Source organism: Thalassophryne amazonica, chromosome 14 (assembly GCF_902500255.1).
Source record: "Thalassophryne amazonica chromosome 14, fThaAma1.1, whole genome shotgun sequence".
Lineage (NCBI taxonomy): Eukaryota > Metazoa > Chordata > Actinopteri > Batrachoidiformes > Batrachoididae > Thalassophryne > Thalassophryne amazonica.
In genome coordinates, this window is record NC_047116.1 from 28,377,232 (window position 1) to 28,402,796 (window position 25,565).

A 25,565-nucleotide genomic window follows, 5' to 3' on the forward strand; every position below is an offset into this window, starting at 1 on the left:
GACGACGACGCTGAAATGGGTGAATTTAAGCTACCATACGGCAGTATCTATGTGGATTCTGATACAGAATTAACCTTTCACATTTGAAGGATTTGATGAATTTTCAAATTTAATGGATTACTCCGCGCCCTGATCGCTGTTGGAGGGACGCTGCCTCACGGTAAGCCTCGCCGACCAAATTACCTACAGAAAAATAAACCGTGCAAACGATGGAATTGGATTAGAATGGGAATAACACCCTTGTGTCTGATTTGCGGCCGTTCATGCGGTTATACGGTCACAAATATCCGTTTTACCTACTCTAATGCTTCGCTGTAAAACTCCTTTTTACTGGCTCCACTAACGTCACCGATAAAGCTCAATTTGCGACGGTATAACCAGCATGAACGTCCGCAAATCATACATAACAGGGTTATTCCCTAATTTGACTCAGAGTTTGGCAATGTTTTAAAAGATGTTATAGTGCAATTTTTATTTGATTCATCAACAGAAAATCTGATTTAAACTATGCCAATAATGTATTACAAGAAAAATGCAATGTGAGCTGTTTTTTAAAACATCATTAAAGGAAAAACTTCCAAATATGATTTCTGCAATTTAATAAACTGATTAACTACACAACACAATTTAAGTACTATCTCATTTTCTTACAAACCTCATTTTAGAATTAATGGATACTTGGTAGTTTCTAAGTACTGTACAGATGTTTTAGGTACCTTTAATGTGTCTAAATGTTTGCTCAGTACCCTGTATCCCTGGTTCCAAACCTGGGGTCCAACAGGGTGCTCAGCCTTAGATCCAGATGTGCAAGCTCCAAAGAATAAATGGATGTGAATCACTGTCCTTTATAATTTTTGTATAGAAACTATTTGTTTTATTGAGTAAAGCAATGTGTTTTACATCGTAGATTTGATGTTCTAGTCCTCTCAGCTTTTTCCGTACAGCGCCATCTCCTCATCGACCGACCTCGAGAACAGATTGACCAGAAATGCTTCTTCCTCTATGCCGTCTGAAAGAATCTTCTCCATCTCAGTCACCTTCTCCTTCTCTAGCTGCCTCATATTTTGCATAATCTTGTGTTCTTGTTTTTTCTCCTAAAGAGAAACATGAAAGACATTAAGCACATTTTCATCAACTCTGGGCAATCAAAAAAAAAAAAAAAATTTAAAGGTCTTGTGGGTCATTTAAGGTTTGGAGGTAACCCGTAGGATTAAAGTTGTCACCTTGTGGGTACTGATGATGGCAGCTGCCAGTTCATGCTTGATGAACAGTTGGTGTTTGCGGTCCGGCTTGCTCTGGAATCGCGGTTTCTTCTTCACTGGGTCATCTGAACCGTAAGTGGGAGAGCATGTCTGCTTCAACTGTTTAATGTCCCTCACAAAGATGAACGGTTTGAATACAGACCTGTTGGACAAATTAATCACTTAAATCTCCAGTCAGATTAAGAAGATGGTTTACAACGTGGTGAGAAAAGATGATGATCTGCACCTTTCTGGATATGGAGTGGCTGTAAAATAATGAATTCCCGGCAAAGCAGGATTCACGGGTATCACAGACACCATACTTCCTGTGGTCACAAACGCACCTCCGTGCATGTTGATGCCGCTATCTTTATCCCTCAAGATGTCCATCATTGTCTCAGCACTAATGTGACCTTCAATAAACAAACATGTTTTAAAATGTATTCGACTGGCACAATTTACCGAGGACTTGTTGGTATTTAAACTTAAAAGTTGCAGTGTGCAGGATTTAGTGTCATCTAGTGGTGAGGTTGCAGACTGCATTATGCTGTCGCTCTTCATGATTTAGTTTACCTTCACATTTTTGCTTCTTTGGCGAGGGGGGTGGGGGGGATTCATGCTTTGATGTGAATTTGTAACAGATGTGAAGATATGAGTGGATTGTACTGGAGTGGGCTTTTCTAAAAAGTGGCTGGAAATCTCGGGGCAGATTACTACTATAGACTGGTTATACAAGATTACTATGATTCACTAGGAGAATCACATGCACGGTGTGGAAATACTGTGAGGAAAGAGCAAAGTCACAATTTGTAAAAAGTCATCCTCCCTATTCTTATGTCTATGGATGATACAAAAATGCACATGGATATAGATTTGACTACCAATTCCACAGTGACATTGCTTCAAAAACGTCATGTGAAATGGAAAGAAATCAGAAGTCAGGTGCTCAATGTTTCCAAAAAAATCTAACCCACAACTTGTTATTGGCTCTCTGAAAAGCTGCAAAGAGTCAAAAGATTACATGATGACAGAATGCTGTTTGGGTAAGGGTCCCTGAATTGGAATCGTGTATAAAAAATGAATGAATGAATGAATGGGGTGGGGAAGATGAGTGGATTGTATAGCAGGACTTTTTTTTTTTTTTTGCTGTTTTTGTAATTTTATTATATAGGGTGTCCCAAAAAATATACCACATTTAAAACACTCAGTTTGACCCTTAAATGCTACAAACGTAATCACTTGTTTCTTTTTTACTTGCAGAGACCCTGAAGTTTATGTTGATGCCAAGCAAGACTCAAGAAAATGCCAAGATTAACCATACTACAGTGAACAAAAATTGAGTTTTGGCACCAGACCAGGAGTGTCACACAGGTACAGCGACTTTATGCTAGACTGACAAAATGCAGAGCCAATATTGACATTGGTATGATAAACTTCAACCTTTCAGCTTTCTATCCAGCCATAAATTTATTTCCTAGACATATGCTTTGACCATTTTCTTTGCTGATAAAATGTTGCATATTTTTTTGGGACACCCGATATTTAACTAGTTATTTAGAAACTAATGTGTGGAATAAGTCACCAGAATTATCGGTAGTCACCAGACAGGACATCTAGTCAGTAGGGAAATTCAAAAAGTCATTAAATCTAGCTGGAACTCCCCAAATGCTGCATTTGCAAAATGCTACTCAAAAGGGCAATTTTGATTTAATTATAGCTGTCTTACAGGATCATTCAGGATATGTGATTAGTCAAATTACAATATCTGCAAAACCATTACAGATATCCCAGAAGGAATTCTGGCTTGTGAAAATAAGATCCTAATTAATGCAACTACTGATGGTAAGCAATACAATATGTACAAACATGAGCTAAAGCCAAGGAACCTTTTCCTTCTTCAATTCTAATTTCCACGTTGAAGTGCACAGCAGCAGCTAACCATTGTGTTTTTCCAACAACTTCTTCCCTTCACAGTACCGGCTCCCAGAAGCTTCTATTCTGGCTGTAGGCATAAAGGAGTAGACGGCAGCAAAGTTGAACTGGCTCTTTCCGTCCCACCAGCCTTCCCTTCTCGCGTATTCTCTCATTCCCGGATGCTCCTTGTCTATTTTTGTCGTTATTCCATACTGATTGGAGATGTTGCGATATCCGCCTGGAGTCAGAGTAAAATATGATTAGACATTAAAAATAATACATATTTTTGCAATTCATGCTGTGCCATTACTGAAACTAAAGCAGGTTAATATGTTAAAGATTGACTATACATATATATAGATATGCACATCACATTTGTAGAAGGACTGATGCTAATTGCTGTTTGCTTTATGTTACCATTACAGTGTTTCAAGCATTTTGAAACATTGAATCATCTTTTTTCTGAAATGTTTTGATTTACTGCTGTCAGTTTAATGGCTTATTGTCATCGGGAGTTGTCTCATTAACTCATAACTAATTAATTTAGTGTTTCTTTTCAAGCATTTGTCATTTAATGTTCAGAAAGTTTTGAAACAGTATTTGGCAATGCAATTATCTCATTTACTATTACTGGCATTTCAACAAATGTTTCATTTACGGTTTTCAGTATTTTGCCACAGAATAATTTTTTATGCACTTGGTTCCTTTATACTCTAAAGGAACCAACTGAAAAATGTTCATAATGCTAAAGTTTACTGTGTATAATTTTAAAGCATTTGTGCCATTTATTACTTAATGCATTATGAAATAGTGAAGAATTTTCTGAAGTAACTTTAGAATAAAATGTTGCAAAATGGTGCATTTGTATCATTTTTACATCATATACTTTCAGATTGCTGCGATTAATTTTTTGAAGCAATTGGTTCATTAAGTTATGAAATTTCTGAAACAGTGAAACATTTTTAAAGCATTTGCTGTTTATTACTTAAAGCATTTTAAAACAATGAATTATTTTCTAAAGCAAATGGATCCTTTGTTTAAAATTTTCAAAAGCCATCAATATGTGTTTAATTGAAATATTGGTTTAAAAAAATAAATCTAAATCCACTGATTTCAAGTTCATGGTGTTTTCTCAGAGACGCCCATGCTAACATCTAGCGCCACTGCTACTTCAAAATAACATTGTGGTGTGCAGAATAAACAAATTAAGTAGTTGGATTTAAATCGTAGGCATCCACAGCAATCGGTTTGAAGATTCACAGGTGAATTTCATTTAAGTAGCGATATCTGAAAAAGGAGCTTTATCAAACTGATATTTCATAGCAGTGAGGTAATGAAATATATCTAAAACGCAACCCAAAAATCATCACTAAGTAGTTTGAGGAATCTTAAATTGTCAAGTTTTAATTATAATGAACACAAATAACATTCTGAGTTATGACACTAATTACAACTCACTGAAATTCATTTTGTGATATTAAAAATATAGATGGTCAAATGAAACACTACTTCTTTCAAACAGTTTGCTGCAGATTCTGCATCATTTTCTGCACATTATACCATAGTGGTCGCCCATTTCCGCATTCCTGATTACCTTCCACTCTCTCCGCCGCCCAGTATCTGGCTGACGTTTCCAGCAGCCACGCCTCTTTTCTGTCCGCGATGAGGAAGCTGTTGTGGTAGGTGAAGCCGCACTCATCCTCCATGCAGGATCCTCCCTGGCCATATTTTTCCAGCAGCTTCGTTATAACTTCCACCGCCTTCTCGGCTGTGTGGGCTCTCTCAAGTCCAAGCCTGGCAAGTTGTACATTTGTGCAGATTTAAGCGTTGTCTTCTCTGTGATTATGAGAGGTTTAGAGAGGGCTTACCTGACAAGGTCCATGCCCAGAAGAGCCTCCTCTCCATCGGCACTCTCTCTGCCCCACACCGCTTCATTTCCAATACACACTTGATGCTCATTTGCACCCATTTCTGCCCCCCAAAGCCACGCTGGCCTGCTCAGTACGACAGCATATGTATGGGCAACCTGCTCTATCGCTATATACGTGCACTTTCCAAGACAGCAAGACAGAGAACAATGTTTTTAGTGGTGATGAGATGGGCAAGTCAGAAGGGTTAGAAAGTTGGAAACTCAACCTACCTCCACCTTCTCCCCGGCATTGTAGTTTTTTGCAGGAAAATAAACCACCTCCTGGACCTCATCATCAGGCCGGTCAGAGTTTTTTCCAAAAACGATGCGTTGTCCCTCAGTGGAAGGAGGAAGAGCCACGAAGGTGTCACAGGAAGACGGGTACATTTCAAAACTATAAACATTTACACAGAAAATAAATGAACAATTAGTCATTTTTGTTTCCAATGCTTTTACCATTATTTTCTGTTTTATATACTGAGTAAAAAAAACATTACATTATACAAGCAGCAGTGGTTTGGTGTACTTTGACATTGGTTCCTGAATGATACTTTTTCAAAATTATTTTCCTAAAAAAAAAAATGTATTTGAACAAAATGGAAATTAAATTATAGCACAAACATTTTTTTTTTTTTAGGTCCACTGCACATTTAAAGCAGTTACATGACATTTTAAACCATAAACTTTCCATTTCCTCACATTTCAGCATTGACATTTTTCTACCAGACATAAAACAACACCCATTTATTGCAACTTTAATATCTCTTAATACATGAATAACACCATATAAGTCTGCACCAAAGGGAAGAACTGACACGACTGAGAACTGACACGACTCTGGGTCTCTGTAATCCAATTCAAAAAATATTTAATGAAAAACAAAAGTTAACATTTGCTACTGTTTACAAGTTCTTAAACACGCAAATGCTATATCCATCCAATATTCATGTTTTAACAACGTAAGCGTTATGACTAATATACAACATCAAATGTCATGAAATATAATAAAATAATAAATTATGCTTCATATATGCACTGATATCGGGGAATGCATTACCTATGAAATAAACACCAAATCAGTGCGGCGCCAGGAATTTTTGTTGAGGGGGCTGAGGTAAAAGGGGCTCCACAAAATGTTGAAATGAACAATATATAGTAAATTGCTTTATAAATACCAAGGTATATGTTTTAGTCACCCGTGCTCCTCTAAAATGTGGTATCAATGTGCACACACATCACTTAGAATGATTGCAAGATCAGTAAACTTGCACATAGGTATAAATAAAGATAAGTGAAGTTTTAAGCGTGGCCGTAATAAATATTTAGGAAACCTAAATTTTTGGAGTATGGAGTATTAAATTTGTCTCATTAATACTTGCAAATGCAAAGAGGGTGATTTGCAAATAGCCTTTGATTTGTACACGTTTTGTGATCCACAAACACAAATTTCTGATTTGTAACGTGTGTGTGGGTTTTTACAAATAAATGTTTATTTGCAAAACTGAAAATTCTGTTTGTGAAGGGTGATTCAGCATTGGTGGATCACCGAACATACACATTCATCACTTTGCTCAGTTACGCAATATTAAGACATTCTCAGCGCAAAACTGCAGTTGAGATCCACAAATATGTCAGTCGCTATTCACATTATTGGCAGAATTAATGGGGGGACTGGGGGGGGCTTGGCTCATTATTGGGTGGGCTTAGCCCCCCAAGCCCCCCCTTGGCGCCGCCACTGCACCAAATTGAAGTCGATGCTTTTTCTCACCGGGATAGAATACAGATACTGTTAACATATGATTCTACTTACAGCATTTATTCATTAAAATAACTCAATTTTAAAATGCACTACTTTAAAAGTAGCATATTTGACAAACGCTTTGAAACATTTTTTTTGTATTATTTGTTGCTCTTCTCCCTTTTGTCCAGCAGATGACACTACCGAGCACTGTGTTCCAAAGCTTCGAGTCGTGATTCCATTTCGTTTCGTTGCACTGCTTCAAAAAGATTCGATTTACAATCATTGTTGATAACGCCTCTCAAAGCAGCCATATTTACTTACCAATTTCACGGCAGTGTTAAAAACCTCTTTCAGTTTCTTCTGTCTTTTCTAGCGAGACTTCATGATGCGTCCACAGAAAAAAAGATCAGTTCGAAGCAGGCCTGTCAGAAACGAGGCGGTGAAACTGGATTTTACATCGGAAATTCAGCGCAGTGTTCGGAAGCCCCGCCCCCGTGTTGTTAGGGTTATGCATTAGTCGGGTGGTTTGGTGAGCTGTTTCGTTTCCCCAAAAATGGGTCACTATTAAGTATTCACCATCAGAATGAATGAGATTTTACCACTTCTCCAGTTTGGTTTGTGAACTATTCACCACCTGATAAAATGTTTCATAATGTAATAATAATTTTTGCAAAAACTACATAATGGATGGATGTGTCAGATGATCCATCCATGTAATAAAATCATTGGTATGTATGTATTTATTTATTTGTCTGTCTGTCTGTTAGCAGGATTACGTCAAAACTACACAGATTTTGATGAAGTTTTCACCATTTTGTAGATGATCCAGATCCCGATTCTAGATCAAGATTTCTCTTTAAATAGGCTTTAAAGGATTACGAGATTCTTACCAAATTTGCACCACAGATAGATATTAGGGCATGAAAGACTCCACTGATTGTTGGAGGTGATCCAGATGCAGATTGGCGGATGTCAGAAATCTCTGATTGCTCTTGTTTTGTTGTTGTTGTTTTTGCGTTACTTTTGTTGTATGTTTTCTGGAGCCTGTGATCCATCACACAGGTACTGTACTGAGAACCCCGAATGGGCCAAGGACGTCCGCATAATAAGCTGACTGCCACCGACAGGTGGGAACCGCTGGGCGATGGACGGCACATCTGCCTGTCTCTCCAGTCACCAGTCAACAGTTTTGTAAAATGATGTTTCACTTAATATTGGATTTGGTCCACTTCCAGAAGTGCACACAGGCCACACCAGAATGCCAATGCTGCACAATACTTCCAAATCCATTGCACAATTCCAGAAATGGCTGTACAAAATTTCAGAACATGGCAAAATCAGACTTTGTTGTTACTGTTTTTGTTTGTTTTTTCTTTTTGTGATCCCTTTTTTAATTTCATCACAACCTAAACCATTTAAGAGAAAGTGATTTGAAAGTGGGGCTTAGTGGTTAGCACTGTTGTTACTGTGCGAGTCAGCAACTCCCAATGGAAGAATGCGTTTTCTTGTTGTCACAGATGCATATATTATATTTTGTTTGCAACTGCAATTTGTTATTTTGAATGTTCACTATATTTCATTTTGTTTCAATTTTATTCTGTGGTTGTGGTGAACTATGTGAGAGAAATACTGCTTCTCTTTTTTTCTTTATGTCATCCCAGTCCGCTTGCACGCAGGATCTGGCAACATCCGTCGTCATCACGCGATTCTCTGCAAAAACGACACAAGTGTCGATACGAGGCTTCAAAGAGATACGCTACGGAGCTTTGATATAAATCGTAAAAGTAGTGCTTAAGATTATAATTTTTCAGTCATGGGGAAGTCGTTTGCCAATTTTATGTGTAAGAAAGATTTTCACCCTGCGTCGAAGTCAAATATCAAGAAAGTGAGTGTTGGTTAGCAGTGAGCTATTAGCTTGCTAACTAAAAGCCAAGCTAACCTTGATTTCATAGCATTTAGTTAAGAAACGTAGACTAATGCTTATTACATTTATTATATAACGACTAATAATGATTAAGAGTAACCTGGCATTAAGTTAAATTTCGCTTTGATTTTGTGACGTACTAGCGTCACATAAATATTCTTCATTAAAACTACCTAAATGCGATTAATGGTTGTTAACTGTACAATAAATATATGCTGATTTGACAGAAATAAAGTATTGCACTTGATCTGAGTTTTACTTGCTACACACGTTCGGGAGCAATTTGTTCAAATGTTGCTATTTATTTAAATAGTCGTGTGTTTGTGTTTTTGTGCTTTAAATTAATTTATGCAGTGAATTAAAATCTGCAAATGCAGGGTTTGATTTACAATAGTAGACCAATTTACAGATACTCTGGCTAAAAACATTCACATTCAATTTTACCTTACTGCACACATCCTATTTGATAACAAGTCAGTTACAATGCTACTTATTTCCATATAAAGTTATTTCAAAATAATAGTTACAGGACAGACTTGTTTCAGTTTTTCTTGACTATATCAAATTTGCAGTGGGTTTGATGCATGTGTCTTTAAAGTCAGTTTTGGGTTAATGTTTTTGTTTGTGGTTGACAGTCTTAAAGGTCATCATGATGCAGCACCCTCTTGATGGTCAACATTACAATATCACATTTCAGTCTGATGCCTCCAAACTATCATCATTTATTTCATTTTGATCCCTAGAGCCTGTTGGACCTTTCAAACCAAGTTTGTTAATTTCTATGTGTTAATATGGGCCTCTCGTCTCAGTGATGTAAAGTCTTAAATGAATTAAAGCAATTAGACATTCAAAAGCTATAAAAATTAATTCCATTGCTTCCTGTAATCTTCTGTGCTGTTTAAAACAATATTCATATTGGTTTATTTAAACTGGTGACTCACTGGAAGTCTGAAATTGTGAAGAAACCCTGATATAAATCAGTAAAAATGACTGATTTTAATTTTAGTAAAAATCACTTAATTTGGAAACAAGTATATGCTCAGCATAATTGTTTGACAAATGTGTAGTAGAAGAAAATTGAGTTTGATTGTTTTTGACAGGATGTATATAAATTTATGTCCACAAATGTACATATGAAACCTAAACATGGTTTTGATGTTTAATTTTGGGTGGGAGTTAATGTAATGGTATCTTTGAATAGTACACCTAAGACAAATAATTCAGAAGGTAAATTTGAAAGTTACCTTTTTATCTTACAGGTATGGATAGCAGAACAGAAACTGACTTTCGAAAAGAAGAAACAAGAAGAACTTATGCAGGCGTACCTGAAAGAACAGGACACTTACAACAACAGGTTTGCTTAAATATTGCAGACCAGTGCTAAATGAGGACAGTTTGTCTGCTAAATAAATAACCAATTGGAATAAATAAATGATGGAAACAGTTTTGTAAAGTATCTTACACAAAAAAAATATATATAGTGTAAAATTAAGAAAATGCTGTTTTTTTAATTTAAGGATTCTTAAAAAGTTGTACATGAAAAACTCTTGAAATCTTTAACATTATTTTCTCTAGATTGTTGATGGGGGATGATCGTGTTAAAAATGGTCTCAATTTTATGTATGAGGCTCCACCTGGAGCTTCCAAAGGTAAAACCTTGCAAAACTTAAGTCATTAAACCGTAAATTGCTTGTTGTTTTCGGTGCAATAGATTTCAGTCAATAAGAGATGTATGCATGATATTATGTTAATTGTTCATTATTTCTCTTCCTGTGATTGCCTTTTTTATTACAGAGGAAAAGAAAGAGGTAAAGGAAACTGAATAAAGACACTTTACATGGATACCTTCTGACTTAATTTTAAATTGTCACTTTTTAATAATGCACATGTTATATGTGCTATATGTTGAGTGTCATACATATACAATTATTAATGCTTAAATACTAACATTAAATGTTTCTCAGGAGGGAGAAGCGGAGTACAAATTTGAGTGGCAGAAGGTGGCTCCTCGTGAGAAGTAAATTTTTATACAAATCAAAATCTTGTCAGCATACAGTTTATTCTCAGTCTTTTAAAACATGTCCTGTGTTTTCTTTCAATACAGGTATGCAAAGGATGACATGAATATCAGAGATCAGCCTTTTGGAATCCAGGTGTGTAATTATGTTCAGTTTTTCAGATCTTGGATTTACATAAATGACAGGAACAGTCAGAGGTTTCGTACATGTGCCCTTCCAATCATGTCCCTGTTTCTTCAGACGAATGCTTCATCTATAAGGGAACAGTGGTTGAATTAGTATCTGTACCTTTGGAAATGGGTATTCCTTCCCACCAAACAGGCTGGTGGTGTTAATTTATAAAAAACAAACAAAAAAAATTAAAAGAATATCAGGTGTAAGCTCTCTGAGCCTCGTTCTGTGACATCGGAGAGGTCACCTTGTTGATAGGGTCAGTTTTTGAATCTACATGTAAAACCTGATTACCTTTAAAATAACTCCTGTGAATAGGAGTAAAGTCTTTCGCTATTTACTTTGCAGGTGCGCAACGTGAGGTGCATCAAGTGTCACAAATGGGGCCACGTGAACACGGACAGAGAGTGCCCTCTTTATGGGCTCTCGGGTATCAATGCCAGCACTGTGGCTCCAGAGGAAGCAGCAGGTAGAATACACACACAGTAACTGTTATAAACATTAAATAATCGTCAGTATCATTTTCTGCCACAGTACTTACTTTTCTGAGTGATTCAGGCTGACATGCTGTGATCCAGCACTTTCTTATCCTCCTGACTACTAGGAAGGTAGTCAGGAGGATATACACATATAACTAAAAAATAAGATTTAGCGTGAAGAGTAACATGTGAACAGCAGGCCCTCTTATTTATAGAGCATAGTCAATTGCAAGTGAATTCAGTAAATTGTACACTGTGCAGGTCTTGCAGTACAAAATAAGAGTACTTTATCAAAATTCAATCAACCAGATGCACAGTTGCTATCTGGATTCAAGTAAAATCACATTTGTTAGCAAACAGCCATCCGACATGTACTCCTATTTATTTATTTAGTTTTCTAAAGACATTTGTGCAACTCTTTGGGTTATTATCAAAACATTTATCAAACTGCTTCATTTTAAAGGGGTTATATTACACGCCTGCTCAGTGAGCTAGCATAACCACCAGGTGTCTTAAATTGTAATGTTTGTAATCAAATACTGATATAGACACTGGAGTAATGATTCAAAAAGTGACTTCTTGAGGAAATAACTTGTTTTTGTGCTTGTTACTTTAACGTGCGCACAACCCCTGCTTGACTCATGCCTTTTACCCTTAAGACCAAGAGTGCCCAAGTTTTTCCATATGAAAGCCCAAAGGTGAATGTGCAGAGAGGGACAATTTAATGTTATGTCAAAGTACATTACATTATATTTTTTATAAAATTAAAATTTTAAATCTACAACTAAATTTCAGTATAACCAAAGCACTTCTCTGTAATCCTGTAGTGTTTTATTAAGTAGCACAATATTGTACCTGCATTAATTCTAAATGTCCACCAGGTGGTGATATTGTTTCATTTCTATAACCTTGAGTACAGGTTGCTGTGGGACACCACAATGACCAAGCTGTTGACTATATTAATAGATATCTGCAGATGGTAGAGAAAGTAAAACATTCATATGCTTCTTTTTGCATAAGATATTTCAAAGGAAAGACACTTCGCTGACAGAACATGTTTTGAAAAATTAAGCTGAAAACAGCTGTATTGTCCACCTTTGAGATGAAAAATTAAAATTTCACTTAAGCATGAAGAATTTACAAAAATGGCAACACTGTAAAAAAAAAAAAAAATCAGTATTGGATGGTATGTTTACAATATTTAAGTTGCACATACAAAATCCTGCAGACGGACCTTGTATAACATTTCTAAATGATGTAGTGATGGCAAAGTGGCCTGATGAAGAATTTGGAGGTTTACATGAGCCCTCTTGATGGCAGTGTTCATTCAAAAAAGGCTTCCAAAGAAACAGAAGTTATTGGTCATCACAGAAACTCAACACCACCACACAATTTCTACATGTAAATTTGGTCAAATATGGAACAGCAGCAAGCCCCAACAGACCATGACTCTTTTGCTGTAACATGACAGGCCAAATGAAAGGCAGTGCAGGCCAGCTTAACTCAAATTGGATTGCCCTGCTTAAAACAGTGAACAGTGGGTATCTCTCTCACACAGTGATGGGAGTTTTCTAGAATTTCCCGGGTATTTACTTCCATGGCGAATGTTATTTTTGTTTTCCTGGTGCGTGTCGGATTTACTCTATGGTTTGATTTCATGATGTTCATATTTGTAAAATCGTTTGGAAACATCTCTGATGTGACGCCACAGTGGATATTAAGTCTTTTGTTGTCATGCCCTGATCCGAGACTGAAGGATAAATGTAACATGCTGCCACTCGTGCCACACCGTGAACTCCATGCCATGTCGAAACCACAAAGAAATGGCTAAAACGTTGTTCTGATGCAGGGAGACAAATTAAAGTTCATCAGGAATAAGTCCAAAACATTGACCCAACTTTTTAATCATCGTTTATAAGGAAAAGCTAACACTCCTGGTAAGTCTTTGATTATATTTTTTTTTTTTTTTGACAGACTTCGTTGGTAGTTGATGTTATTCAAGATATTTTATATGAATTGGGATGAATTTATTTCAAACTGTCTCCATGCAAACATGATACGTTAGCCTGCTAAATCTGCATTTTATAGTTCCTTCTGTTACAAGGGTGTGAAATATTAATGTGAATTAAAATATGATAAATATTTAACATGTTTCTACAAGTCAAATATTGATGTGAAAAACGTTTGTGCGTCCTTTTACACGATATGTAAATTGTCAATATCCCAGAAATGCTGACATTAGCACTGGACGGAAAAATCTGTTATTGCGTTTCCCATTTACATAAATGAATAAGAATCAAATTTAAACCCAAATCAGTGTTCTTGCAAACTAAATATGATATTGGTGACTTAATCAACAGTAGATGCAGCTTTACTTGTATCAAATTTTATTGTTGTTCATGTTAAGACACTATTGGTTGTTGTAAAAGTACAAATTGCTGAAGTCAAATGTTGAGATAAATATAGATATAGAACAGCAACTGTCCAATGCAAATATGTGATTTTGTAAAAGAGTAATAACACTGTATCCTAACCTATGTGACAGACTGTGTATTATAGTTCTGTCATCTTGCCAATATGGGAAAAATATGCTTTTTATGGCTAAAATGAGCAAGAAAATGGGACTGAGAAATGGTTCTCATTTAGCTTATCAACTGCACAGATCTGGCAACTTGCTTCTGACGATTGTTTGTTGCTGTGACACCAATCTGAACTTCACACGGTTGTATACACTTCTTTTATTTCTGTTTAGCACTCTTCTGGTTATTAATTGTATCTACCTAACAACAGTCCTGTTGTGAATCGCTAGCAGTTAGCATTCGCTAGTGGTTACCTTTCACTAGCTAGGTCGACCCCTCCCCTCTCCGTTGTTACTTTTTATAGCTGTTTCTTTTCTACCCATTTAATACTTCTGTTCGTTTTTCAGTTGAAGTGCTGTGAATTTTAAGTAATTATTTTACTCCTGTGTAAAATCTTAGGAGCAGCTAGCATTTTCGCTAGCAGTTAGCTTGCGTTAGCTATTTCGGACCCCCATCATCATTTTTTCATTTCATTTTTTTACACTCCTGTTAGTTAATTAACTGTTTAATGTATTTTATAGCTGCTGCTTTTTTACCTGTTTAACACTTCTGTTAGTTTTTCAGTGTAATTGCTGTGAATTTTAATTCATTTATTTGCATCTGTGTGAGCCTTAGGAGTGGTTAGCTTATCCATTATTGGTTAGCTCATGTTTGCTTGGTTACATTCTTGAATTTCTTAGTGCACAAAGTACACTACTAATTCTACTTTACACCCTCCGTAAATCCTGTGTGATGTTGGAAGATAGGGTGGCTCTCTTAGAGAGCCATGTCCGTAAGTTAGAGCAGCTTCTTAGCGCAGTGGAGTTAGATGTTACGGGCACTCCAGATGAGGTTAGTGTTGGGCCGGCTAGCGAGCCCATTAGCATCAGCTTAGAAACGCCGGCTGTGGAGGACAGCTTTCGGACTGTGGCTAGGCTTAGGAAGCCCCGTAGGGCTTGGTGCCCGGTTGTGGCACCCCGATCACACTCGCCAGTGCGAACTGTGAATCGGTTCTCCCCCTTGGATTTGCCAGATGTGAATTCTCTGAGCCCACAAGTGACTTCCACTCCTGTCTCCAAGCCGAAACACCGGACTTTAGTGATAGGGGATTCTATTACCCACAAAGTCAGGTTACAGATGCCAGCTGACGTTAAATGTATTCCTGTGGCCAGAGCTCCCGACATTGCATCTCATCTTAGGGTGCTGACGCTGCAGAAGGGAAGACAGACGAAGGAACATGACATGAGATATAGTTACATAGTTATTCACATTGGCACCAATGATATCAGGATGAAGCACTCAGAGGTCACAAAAATGGACATAGAGAGGACTTGTGACCTTGCCAGAAAGATGTGTCAGCATCGATTTATAGTCTCTGGTCCCCTCCCCTCCTGGGGTACTGATGAGGCGTTTAGCAGGCTGACATCGTTAAATAGGTGGCTGGCGCAGTTTTGTAGACAGCAAGGCTTTAGCTTTATTGATAACTGGCCTTTGTTCTGGGGCCGCCGTGGCTTGCTGATGCCGGACGGCCTCCACCCTACTGGGGAAGGCGCCGCCATCTTGTCTGCGAACATAGATAGAGCACTACAGGGAGGGTAACATTAGGAATCTACAGCAGGCCATGGAGCAGGTGATTAGAGACCCTGCAAGGCTTATGACAAATGTCGGTGCAGAATCCATTAGCTTAGCGGGGAATTTTGTGCAGAAAATCCACTATGGTGATAGTGCAGTTTATTTGCAAGGGAGGGAGTTTTAACAAGTTGAGACTGTGGCCTGCTTCCGTAGTCGTGTCCATAAAAATCATAGAAGGATGTGCTTTCCAAACTTAATACCCATTACTATATTGGATGAAGTTGAAATTGAGGATGGCCCAGTGGTTGTTCCAGCAATAGCAAAGATTTCGTGTCTACTACCTACAGCGTGTGTGGAATGTCTAATGCCGCGTTCACACCGGGCGCGATCAGACGCTACAAATTCGCGGGGGTCGTGTGGCGATGGACGCAGCTCCTTCGCCCGGTGTGTCGCTCTGCTTGGGTGGACTTTCCCTGTGAAAATTCGCTCCAGTGCATCATCAAATAGGAGGAGCTTCCATTCCGCTCGGCGTCAAGTCATCATGACGGACCTTGATCACAAGGAGCGAGTTGTTGTGAAAAGCTCCCAATACAGAGAGTATCATTATTTGCTGCTGGAGCTGCGTCTGGATGACGGCCGCTTTCAGCGGTCCTTCCACCTCTGCGGGACCCAGTTTGAGGACCTCCTGTCCCGTTCACGCGCGCACATGTAAACAATAAAAAAAAAAAAAAAGAAACTCCGCTGCTTGCTGCAGCTGGCTCTTCCCCCCAAAAAACTCTGTCATAATTGTATTTAGAAACCAGTCACCATTTGTTTTATTATACATCTGTGTAGTTAATTAATAAAATATTCTCCAGAGACGATTCGCTCGCGCGCGCACGTAAAAAAAAGACAAGGAAAAAAACTCCGCTCCCTGCTGTTGCAGGGCTGCTGCTCACTCCAAAAACTCTGTCATAATTGTATTTAGAAACCAGTCACCATTTGTTTTATTATACATCTGTGTAGTTAATTAATAAAATATTCTCCACAGATGATTCGCTCGCGCGCGCACGTAAAATAAAAAAGAAAGAAAGAAACTCTGCTGCTTGCTGCTGCTCGCTCTTTCCCCCCAAAAAAAAACTCTGTCTTAATTGTGTTTAGAAACCAGTCACCATTTGCTTTATTATACATCTGTGTAGTTAATAAGTAAAATAATCTCCACGGACGATTCGCTCGTGCGCACACGTAAAATAAAAAGAGGAAGAAACTCCGCTCCCTGCTGCTGTGGTGCTGCTGCTCGCTCCAAAAACTCTGTCATGATTGTGAAATAAAGGACAAAAGAGACATAAGTCCTGCTCACAGGCTGCTACCAGATACAGGACATGTTCACATCTTCAGTCAAACTCCAGACATCTCCACGTCACTACATATTCATTGGTCATCTCGGCGCGAAGAGACGAAAAACTTCAGATTTTTCAACTTGGGGAGGAGGGCAACGCGACGTGATGCGACGCAATATCGCGCCACAAACACGCAAAATGCTCAAATTCGCTTCACTCGCGTCCATCGCGTCGCGCTGCATGGTTTGGCGCTACTCTGGAACCACCCCTAAACCCAAACAGTTCAACTGTCAACCCCACTGAGGTCCTTAGACTGGGTCTCATTAACATACGATCACTGTCCTCAAAATCATTGTTGATCAATGATCTAATTATTGATCATCATTTAGATATGATTGGGCTATGTGAAACCTGACTTAAACCTACAGCTGTCCTACCCTTAAATGAGGCCTGCCCACCAGCATATACATTTAGTCACGTCCCTTGTGATGCGAAGCAAGGCGGGGGTGTTGATCTTATTTATAAATCTAGGTTTAGCTTATTAGCTGTTGGGGTTTACAAATATCACTCGTTTGAGCATCTGATTCTCCGCTCTGCTCAGGATATTACACATTGCCAAGGTCAGAAGAATAAAAATCAGTCATATTACTTTGTCACTGTATATAGGCCTCCTGGCCCATATTCTGAATTCTTAGATGAATTTGGTGCGTTCATCTCTAACTTGTCAACTAGTGTAGATAACATTCTGATCATTGGTGACTTTAACATTAATATAAATAAGCCTTCTGATCCCCTCTGCAAATAATTTATGGAAATTGTGGATGCATTAGGATTTCGGCAATGCATTCGGGATTCGACGCACATTAGTGGAAATACCCTGGATCTGGTTCTCGCACGTGGTATTGCTGTCACAAATGTTGACATCATGCCTCTTACATCAGTGGTGTCTGATCACTCACTTATTAAGTTTACAGTTTCGCTGCCGTGTTTAGTGGAACAACAACCTTATATATCATTACGGCAATGCATTAACTCCTCAACTAAGACTGAACTCGAAGCTAGACTGCCTGATGTCTTAGCTTTACATTTGACAAATACCCAGTCACTAGACAGACTTGTGGATAGTTTAAACTCAGTGCTCAAAACTACACTCAACATGATTGCACCACCTGTGTTAAAACCGCGCTCCCCCAAATCACAGTCACCTTGGTTCAATGATTATCCTCAAGCATAAAGCAAGAGGTCTAGAACGGAAATGGCGTCGTTCAAAATTAGAAGTATTTCACCTTGCGTGGCGTGATGCTATCGTGGACTATAAGCATGCATTATTGGCTACAAAGCGGACTTACTACACTGATTTGATCAACAAAAACAAGCATAACTCAGAGTTCTTGTTCGACACGGTGGCAACACTTGTGTATGGACAACCACGCTCTTCTTTTACAGCACAAGATTTCCTGGATTACTTTGGGAAGAAAATAGAAGACATCAGGTTAAACATATCCCGGCATGTCTTAATCCAGCCACTACACTCTGCTATTGATGTGGGCGCCACTAGTGAGGTATTACCTAGATGTACAGAATTTCACAGTATCTCCGCTAGGCATGCTGACAAAACTCGTAATGTCAACAAAAAGCACAACCTGTTTATTTGATCCTGTACCAACAAAACTGTTTAAGGACCTGTGGCCCACTCTTGGGCCGACTGTGCTGGAAATGATTAATATTTCTTTAACTTCTGGATCTACTTCTAGTGTATTGACAAACTATCGGCCGATATCAAATCTATCATTTTTCTCTAAAATTCTGGAAAAAGTGGTGTCATGGCAGCTCGTAGACTATTTTACTGAGAATAATCTCTTTGAGCCACTGCAGTCTGCTTTTAGAAAATATCATTCCACAGAGACGGCTCTCACTAAAGTGGTGAATGATCTGCTTACAATGGATTCGGACACCACTACAGTTCTGTTGCTGTTAGATCTCACTGCTGCATTTGATACAGTGGATCATCATATTCTACTTGATAGGCTGGAAAATCATTTTGGGATTAGTGCCCTTGCATGGCTGATGTCATACTTGACCAGTCGTTCTCACTGTGTTTTGTACAGTAACACTACCTCTAACCTTAGTGACATGAAATTGGGGTTCCACAGGGGTCTGTCTTAGGCCCCCTGCTTTTCTCCCTTTATATAGCACCCTTTGGGCAAATATTGCGGCATTTTAGGATTACCTTTCGCTGCTATGCAGATGATACTCAGTTATACATGACGATAACTGCTGGTAATCTCGTTCACATAAAATCCTTGGAAGATTGCCTTGCAGCAGTGAGAAGTTGGATGTTTAGAAACTTCCTACTTTTAAACTCTGATAAGACTGAAATGATGGTTCTTGGTCCATTGAGACATCTGCATCAGTTTGACCAGTTAACGCTGAGCCGCTGCTCGTGTGTCATACATCACACTGGCAAAGTGAGGAACCTTGGGGTAATTTTTGATCCTTCGTTGTCCTTTGGCCTCCACATGAGAAATATTACTAGGACTGCTTTCTTCCACCTGCGAAATATAGCGAAGATTCGTCCCATCCTGTCTATGGCTGATGCTGAGACCCTGATCCATGCGTTTATCTCTTCTTAGATTGGACTACTGCAATGTTCTATTTTCTGGTTTACCGCAGTCTAGCATTAGGGGTCTCCAATTGGTTCAAAATGCTGCAGCCAGACTTTTGACACAAAGCAGAAAGTTTGACCACATTACACCCATTTTGGCATCTCTTCACTGGCTTCCTGTCCCAGTGAGATCAGATTTTAAGGTTCTGCTACTAACCTATAAAATTATTCATGGACTGGCACCTCCCTACCTAGCTGACCTAATTAAACCTTCCGTACCAGCCCGGGCTTTACGTTCTCAGAGTGCAGGACTACTTTGTGTCCCTAAGGTGAATAAGAAGTCTGCGGGTCACAGAGCTTTCTCTTATCTTGCCCCTGTTCTGTGGAATTATCTCCCTGCGTCAATAAAACAGTCAGATTCTGTGGAGACTTTCAAGTCCAGACTTAAGACGCACTTATTTTCCCTTTCATATGGCTAGCATACTGGTACAGTTTTGTTTTACGCTTTTTGCTCTTTTAAATAATTTATTAGTAATTGGAGCGGGCTGCGGCCTCAACTTTACCTAAATTCTAGGTCTTTTAGTGAAGTTTAGGGCTAGTGGCCGGTGATCACCTTAGTATTTCTCTGTTTTTCTTGTTGTTTAATGCTGGCAAATTATACAGTATTTTTTTGTCTTTCTGATGCCTGATTCTGTTTTTTCTCTCTGTTTAAGGTGCAGCTCCATCCAGAGATGGGAGTTGTATTCGTGTTGGCGATCGTCCTGTCCTGTGCGCCAATAGCATTTCTTGTATATTCGTCCGTGAATTGTTCCATAATTTATGTTTGTAGCATGGCCCAAGCAGAGGGTCACCCCTTTGAGTCTGGTCTGCTTGAGGTTTCTTCCTCAGAGGGAGTTTTTCCCCTTACCACTGTTGCTCTGGGGGTTGGTAAGGTTAGACCTTACCTATGTGAAGCGCTTTGAGGCAATTCTGTTGTGATTTGGCGGTATATAAATGAAAGAAATTGAAATTAAATTGAAATTGAAATTGCATGTAATATTTCAAAATTTTCTAGGGGTGGTACCCCAGATCCCCCCCCCCCCACTAGCTGCAGCAGTACTGACGCCATGAAAACATTTTTCAAGTCCCCCCCCCAAGGGCCACTCGCTTCACTGCTCAAGTAAAATGTTGGCATGATGGACTGAGTGCTGAACAACTCAGTGGTTGTGTCTTAGGGCGCAAACAAAAGTCAAGATATGGACTTTAGTGACATGTCATGAAAATCAAAAATGGACCATTTCAGGTATGATTTTGTTTATACGTAGAAGGGAATTAGCAACATGCACAGTCAAAATTGAGACTTTGAGGATGCTTATCATTGAAACTCAAACCACTGTGAAAGGAAGCCAAAAACGTAACAAACTGAGAAGTGACCAAGGAAGGAAGCTTTGTTTACATCCTGAAATGTGGCACAAGTTTGACATGTAGTGGCAGAAAAAAAAAAACGTCCCGGCACCTTTTAGTAAAGAGAAATTTTCTACATCAAAGAAACAAACCATCAGTATTATTATTATTATTAATATTATTATTAATGATAATAATAATTATTTGTTTTTACCTGAAGCCAACATATGCACCCAAAAACTGATGCATTGGATGAACTCAATTCAATTTTGAGCAGGATTTCCATCTAATAAATATATGTAGCCCAAACTCAAATAAAGTGCATCCATGCAAGATGAATTAATGTAATTTAGTTGGGACTACATATATTTATTAGGTGGGAATCCTGACCATAATTGAGTCCATTTGTTTGAGTGCTACACTCAAAAAACTGACTCATTGGATTGGATTCCACCTAATAAATATATGTAGTCCCAACTCAAAATTAAATTACATTAGCTTGCATGGATGCGCTTTATTTGAGTTGGGGCTACATATATTTATTAGATGGATATCCTGCACATAATTGAATTGAGTTCATCCAAAGAGCCATTTTTTAAGTGTGGCCATCAGGTATTGCAAAGACCTGGCGTGCGTGCGTCCGTCCGTTTGTCCGTCTGTCTGTGTACAGCATAAGTCCAGTTCTGTTACTGCCACAGTTTTCAAATTCACAGGGAACATTCTTGGGACACAGACCTTGGACAAGTTCAAAGATGGCTAACCTTGACGTATTTTAAGAGGTATATTGAGAGGTTAAAATCTCACATTCTGCATGAACCTTTAGCGTTTTGTTTTTGAGTAGTGGGTGTGACAGTCAATCAGCTGTACAGTGACGTCAGTGGCTGGTCTCTCCAAAAACCGCTTTGTTTTGTGTCTTTGTATGCATGTTTCTCATATTATGTAAAAGCTAGTGACAAATAAACACTTCTAAAACTGAAAATGCCGTTTTTGGAACATAATAACACCTCTGAACTTATTTTGCGGCTGTTAGTATGGTGACGTCACAGGCTGGTGGCTAACGTCCTGTAGAATTAAATTTGTCTCATTAATACCATCAAATGCACAGAGGAGGATCTACAAATATTCCTTGATTTGCACAACTTCCGCTTTTGTTAAAAGCTCATGTGTACACACACACACACACACATGCAAAGCCTCCTGCAGACGCTGTTAAAACATAAGTATTGTTTTTGATTGACTGATTAATAGAGGGGTTTCTTTTAACATGTACAAATTGTATGTAAGACAACAGGATCTTAATAATTAATTAAACAACTGCAAATTATAAAGAACACAAGGCTCATACGGCCGAGGGTATTTTAGCATTGCATTATATTTTTATTTTTTACAGTGGTTATATTCTTAAACTCAAGAAAAATGATCATAAACGCCACACTACCTCACACCGAAGATTTTGTAGCTGAAGCAGACTTCTTCCTTCTCTCTCTCGCTCAGCCAGAGCTACACAGTGTGCGGCCCGTGAGCCATGTTTGGTCTATAATCCCTTTGTTTTGGCCCACCAGGGATCTGTGAAATTATAAATGACTATTAAGCAGATTAAACAGTATGTTTATTTTTTACATTTATTTCAGATTCAGAATGTTAATTTTCTATCAAATAAAATACATTTAATTGTTTGTATGCAATTCACAAAACATCAACATTTACTTTTGGCCCTTAGTTCTCCAACCACATTAATGTATGACCCTTCAAAGGAAAGAATTTGAGCACCTCTGCTCTCAACACACATATTGCTTTGTATTTGCATGTAGCTTGAAATGAGCCTGTGAGTTTATTTCACTTCCAAAGCCTCAGTCTGGTGGCTGACAGCGGTTCTTACACTGGAAACACAGTGGATTTGTATATGATCCTATGAACACGTGTGCCTGTCACTGATGTTGCAGCAGGTGCACGTACTGTATCTTTCCTCTCGCCTTCTTGCCGGAGCTCTGGGTCTTGAGCTGATTCTGACTCATGCAATCAGTGAGTTCAGTTGTATAGTAATAATGTTTACCGTGGGAGAGTCTAGTCAGTGCACTGTGTTCATGGTGGAGTGCTGTAATGGTCCCCCTCCTGTGCAGGCTACACACACAAAAAAAATGTAATTATTGTGTATTCTGATTCTCCTATCTGCTGCTTTGGCAGAGAATGATATTGTATGATTTGCTCAGCCGGAAGTGGAGTGAGTTGATTTGATGTTCCATTCTGTTAACAAAGCCGCCCCTAAAATTCCCACTGTGGAGATAGTGGTTGGCATGGCGGTGACATCAATGGGACTCTGAGGCTGTGATTTGTGCTAACAGGTCCGTCGATGCACCCCTCGGAGTTAATGGCAGAGATGCGAAACAGTGGGTTTGCCCTGAAAAAGTGTGTCCTTGATAGAAATGCTACTGTTTGTGATCCATCGCAGGTAATTTTCTGCCTCACACAGCCGTCTGTGCACACATAAGCTGATCTGCTCCAACACACACACACACACACACACACACACACACACACACCCTTGAAAGGCAAAAGGCTAACAATATTCTTTGTATGTTCTCAGCCTATGTAGCATTTCTGCAGAGTGGCTTGTTATTGTGGTAACTTTAGCCAAGTGAAAAGATTTGATTTTTTTTTATTTTTTTTTTTTATCAGTGTTGGCATTGTGGTGACTCCATCAGATGTGCAGGAAAGCATGAACAGTTTACAGAAGGGTAGCATTCTGTTGATGTTTTGGCCTATACACTGCCTGCTACATGTGCCTGTATTTACAGGTATATGTTGCCAGTGAGGAAGAGGAGGATCCTGAAGTGGAGTTTCTGAAATCATTAACCACCAAACAAAAACAGAAGCTGCTCAGGTAATAATTTAGATTTGTACAGAATAATGAAGGGCACTGTAATTATTGAGTCAAAATATGATTCACTGTTATTGCTGTATTATTTACATAATTTCTATATTTTTGTTACATAGTAATAAACATTTTTAAAGTGGAAGCACATTAAATGTTTTTTGTAAACAAGCGGTTCTGAGTAATGACAAAGTGCTCACAGCAGAGATGTCTGTCAGGGGAACAAAATGAATAATACATGTAGTTTATCAGCTTGTTGAATTGTGTTATATGTTTAGCTTAAATTGACAGCAGTTCTGTAGCCGTTTTTGTCTGATGTAGATGCAAAAAGCGCTTTATAATGATAAATCACATTCACGCACACTGATGTTAGGGCACTCAGCTGCATACCAGCATCAACTTGGGGATAAAGGTCCTTGCTTAAGGGATCTTGGGGATTTTCCAGTCCCATGGGGAAATCATATGCCCGCCCCTCTAGCTGCCAGACCACCCTCTCCTCAGCACCTTAAGTTTCACGTTAAACCGTGATGTCATAGATGCAAAAAATAGTGATTATATTAAAGAACACCTGGTGTTTTGTCTGTAAACCATATTTCAGTAGCGATGTTTGTTTCACAGAAAACTTGATCATCTAGAAAAGCAGAAGTTCAAGAAAAAGAAGAGCAAGAAAGAGAAGAAGACAAAGAAGAAGAGCAAAGGCAAACACAAGAAAACGCGTGAGAGCAGTGAGTCATCTGATGACAGCAGTGACAGCCGCTCCGATTCGAGCAGCCACGGCAAGTTCAAGAGCCGAAAGAGAAAACACAAGGACAAAGAAGCTCGTCGGGACAGCAGCTCTGAGAGCGAGACACGAGTCGAGACTCGGAAAAAGTCCTGTTCTCACAGCCACGGGTCACCGAGTCCTTGCCGCAGACAGAGGCAGCCTGGAGAGGAGCGTGGAGATTACAGACAAAAGAGGACAGAGAGGGGAAGGAGTAGGAGCAGGGAGAGAAGTCCCCAGGACAAAAACAAGGTGGAGAGAGGTCAGGAGAGACCGAGACACAGCAGCAGGGACAGGGAGAGACACGACAGCCGGGACAGGGACAGACGCCACAGCCGGGACGGGGAGAGACGTGACAGTAAGCATGGAAAGAGACTTGAAAGTGGGGACAGACAGAGACGCAACAGTCGGGACAGACATAGACCAAGCAGCTCAAAGCCTGCTTTGGACAGCTGCTGTGAGAGCGGCAGGGAGGACAGAGGAAAAGACAGGCGTCACAGCAGAGATGCTGAGAAGGACAGAAACAGCACAGATGGAATAAAAGGCAGACGTGCAGATGGGAGGAGCAGAAGCAGAGAGAGGAGGAAGGAAAGAAGCAGGAGTAAAGACAGAAGAGAGAAAAGCCAAGACGGGGCTAAAAGACAGTAACGTTTTATTTTCTTGCACAGCTAAACATGAAAATGTCATTTGTACTGACAACTTTCATGGTGTAAATTCTTAAAAAAAAAAAAAAAAACATCCTTGTCAGTTTTATTTTCCTCCAGCAGAGGGAAGCAGTCAACAGAAAATATTTGTAACGCTTGTGTTGTAGTGAAATCAGTGGAAACACTCCACAGCTGAGATCCCTTGATTGAAGAATATTGTTTTCCTGTTTTGCAAATTTTCTTTTGCTGTTCATATTTTAGCACGGATACATTTATGTATTGTAAAATATCCACATTGCATTTCGCTTTCAAGTTCAGATCCCTGTGAATTTCAGAGCAAACTGCCTTTCTGATTAAAGATTTGAATCCTCTTAAATTAGCCGAGGTTTTATTATCATTCTGCAATAGATGAAATTTTTTTTAATGGATTTCTCCCACGACTATGTTACCGCAAT

The 25,565-nt window shown here is 39.0% G+C and overlaps 2 protein-coding genes across 3 annotated transcripts; one reads left to right on the plus strand and one right to left on the minus strand.

Moving 5' to 3' along the window:
• Positions 1-914: 914 nt before the first annotated feature.
• scrn3 (secernin 3) lies at positions 915-7,283 on the minus strand. Its single transcript, XM_034185977.1, has 8 exons — positions 7,127-7,283; positions 5,296-5,458; positions 5,024-5,205; positions 4,750-4,949; positions 3,181-3,393; positions 1,489-1,654; positions 1,224-1,404; positions 915-1,094 (listed from the first exon to the last, which is right to left on the minus strand). The coding sequence occupies exons 2-8, from the start codon at positions 5,449-5,451 to the stop codon at positions 927-929; spliced, it is 1,266 nt and encodes a 421-aa protein (XP_034041868.1). The 5' UTR covers positions 5,452-5,458; positions 7,127-7,283; the 3' UTR covers positions 915-926.
• Positions 7,284-8,506: 1,223 nt separating this feature from the next.
• cir1 (corepressor interacting with RBPJ, CIR1) lies at positions 8,507-25,243 on the plus strand. 2 transcript variants are annotated; one of them, XM_034185919.1, is made up of 11 exons: positions 8,507-8,690; positions 9,989-10,083; positions 10,305-10,378; positions 10,524-10,537; positions 10,694-10,746; positions 10,834-10,882; positions 11,267-11,387; positions 23,177-23,283; positions 23,630-23,715; positions 24,325-24,747; positions 24,868-25,182. In XM_034185919.1, the coding sequence occupies exons 1-11, from the start codon at positions 8,619-8,621 to the stop codon at positions 25,112-25,114; spliced, it is 1,341 nt and encodes a 446-aa protein (XP_034041810.1). In that variant the 5' UTR covers positions 8,507-8,618; the 3' UTR covers positions 25,115-25,182. The 2 variants fall into 2 exon arrangements, with proteins under 2 accessions (XP_034041810.1, XP_034041809.1); XM_034185918.1 differs by having other exon boundaries at positions 8,510-8,690; positions 24,325-24,693; positions 25,040-25,243.
• The last annotated feature ends 322 nt before the right edge of the window (positions 25,244-25,565 follow it).

What these genes read in the sequence shown, in the direction of transcription:
- cir1 (XM_034185919.1), top strand. Translation starts at nt 8,619, where the DNA reads ATGGGGAAGTCGTTTGCCAATTTTATGTGTAAGAAAGATTTTCACCCT. An exon ending in CAAAAACAGAAGCTGCTCAG is followed by an intron (nt 23,716 to 24,324) that starts GTAATAATTTAG and finishes TTTGTTTCACAG; the next exon opens with AAAACTTGATCATCTAGAAA. An exon ending in GGTCAGGAGAGACCGAGACA is followed by an intron (nt 24,748 to 24,867) that starts CAGCAGCAGGGA and finishes CAGACAGAGACG; the next exon opens with CAACAGTCGGGACAGACATA.
- scrn3 (XM_034185977.1), bottom strand. Translation starts at nt 5,451, where the DNA reads ATGTACCCGTCTTCCTGTGACACCTTCGTGGCTCTTCCTCCTTCCACT. An exon ending in CTGGGCATGGACCTTGTCAG is followed by an intron (nt 4,950 to 5,023) that starts GTAAGCCCTCTC and finishes ACAACTTGCCAG; the next exon opens with GCTTGGACTTGAGAGAGCCC. An exon ending in CCATCATCAGTACCCACAAG is followed by an intron (nt 1,095 to 1,223) that starts GTGACAACTTTA and finishes GTTTCTCTTTAG; the next exon opens with GAGAAAAAACAAGAACACAA.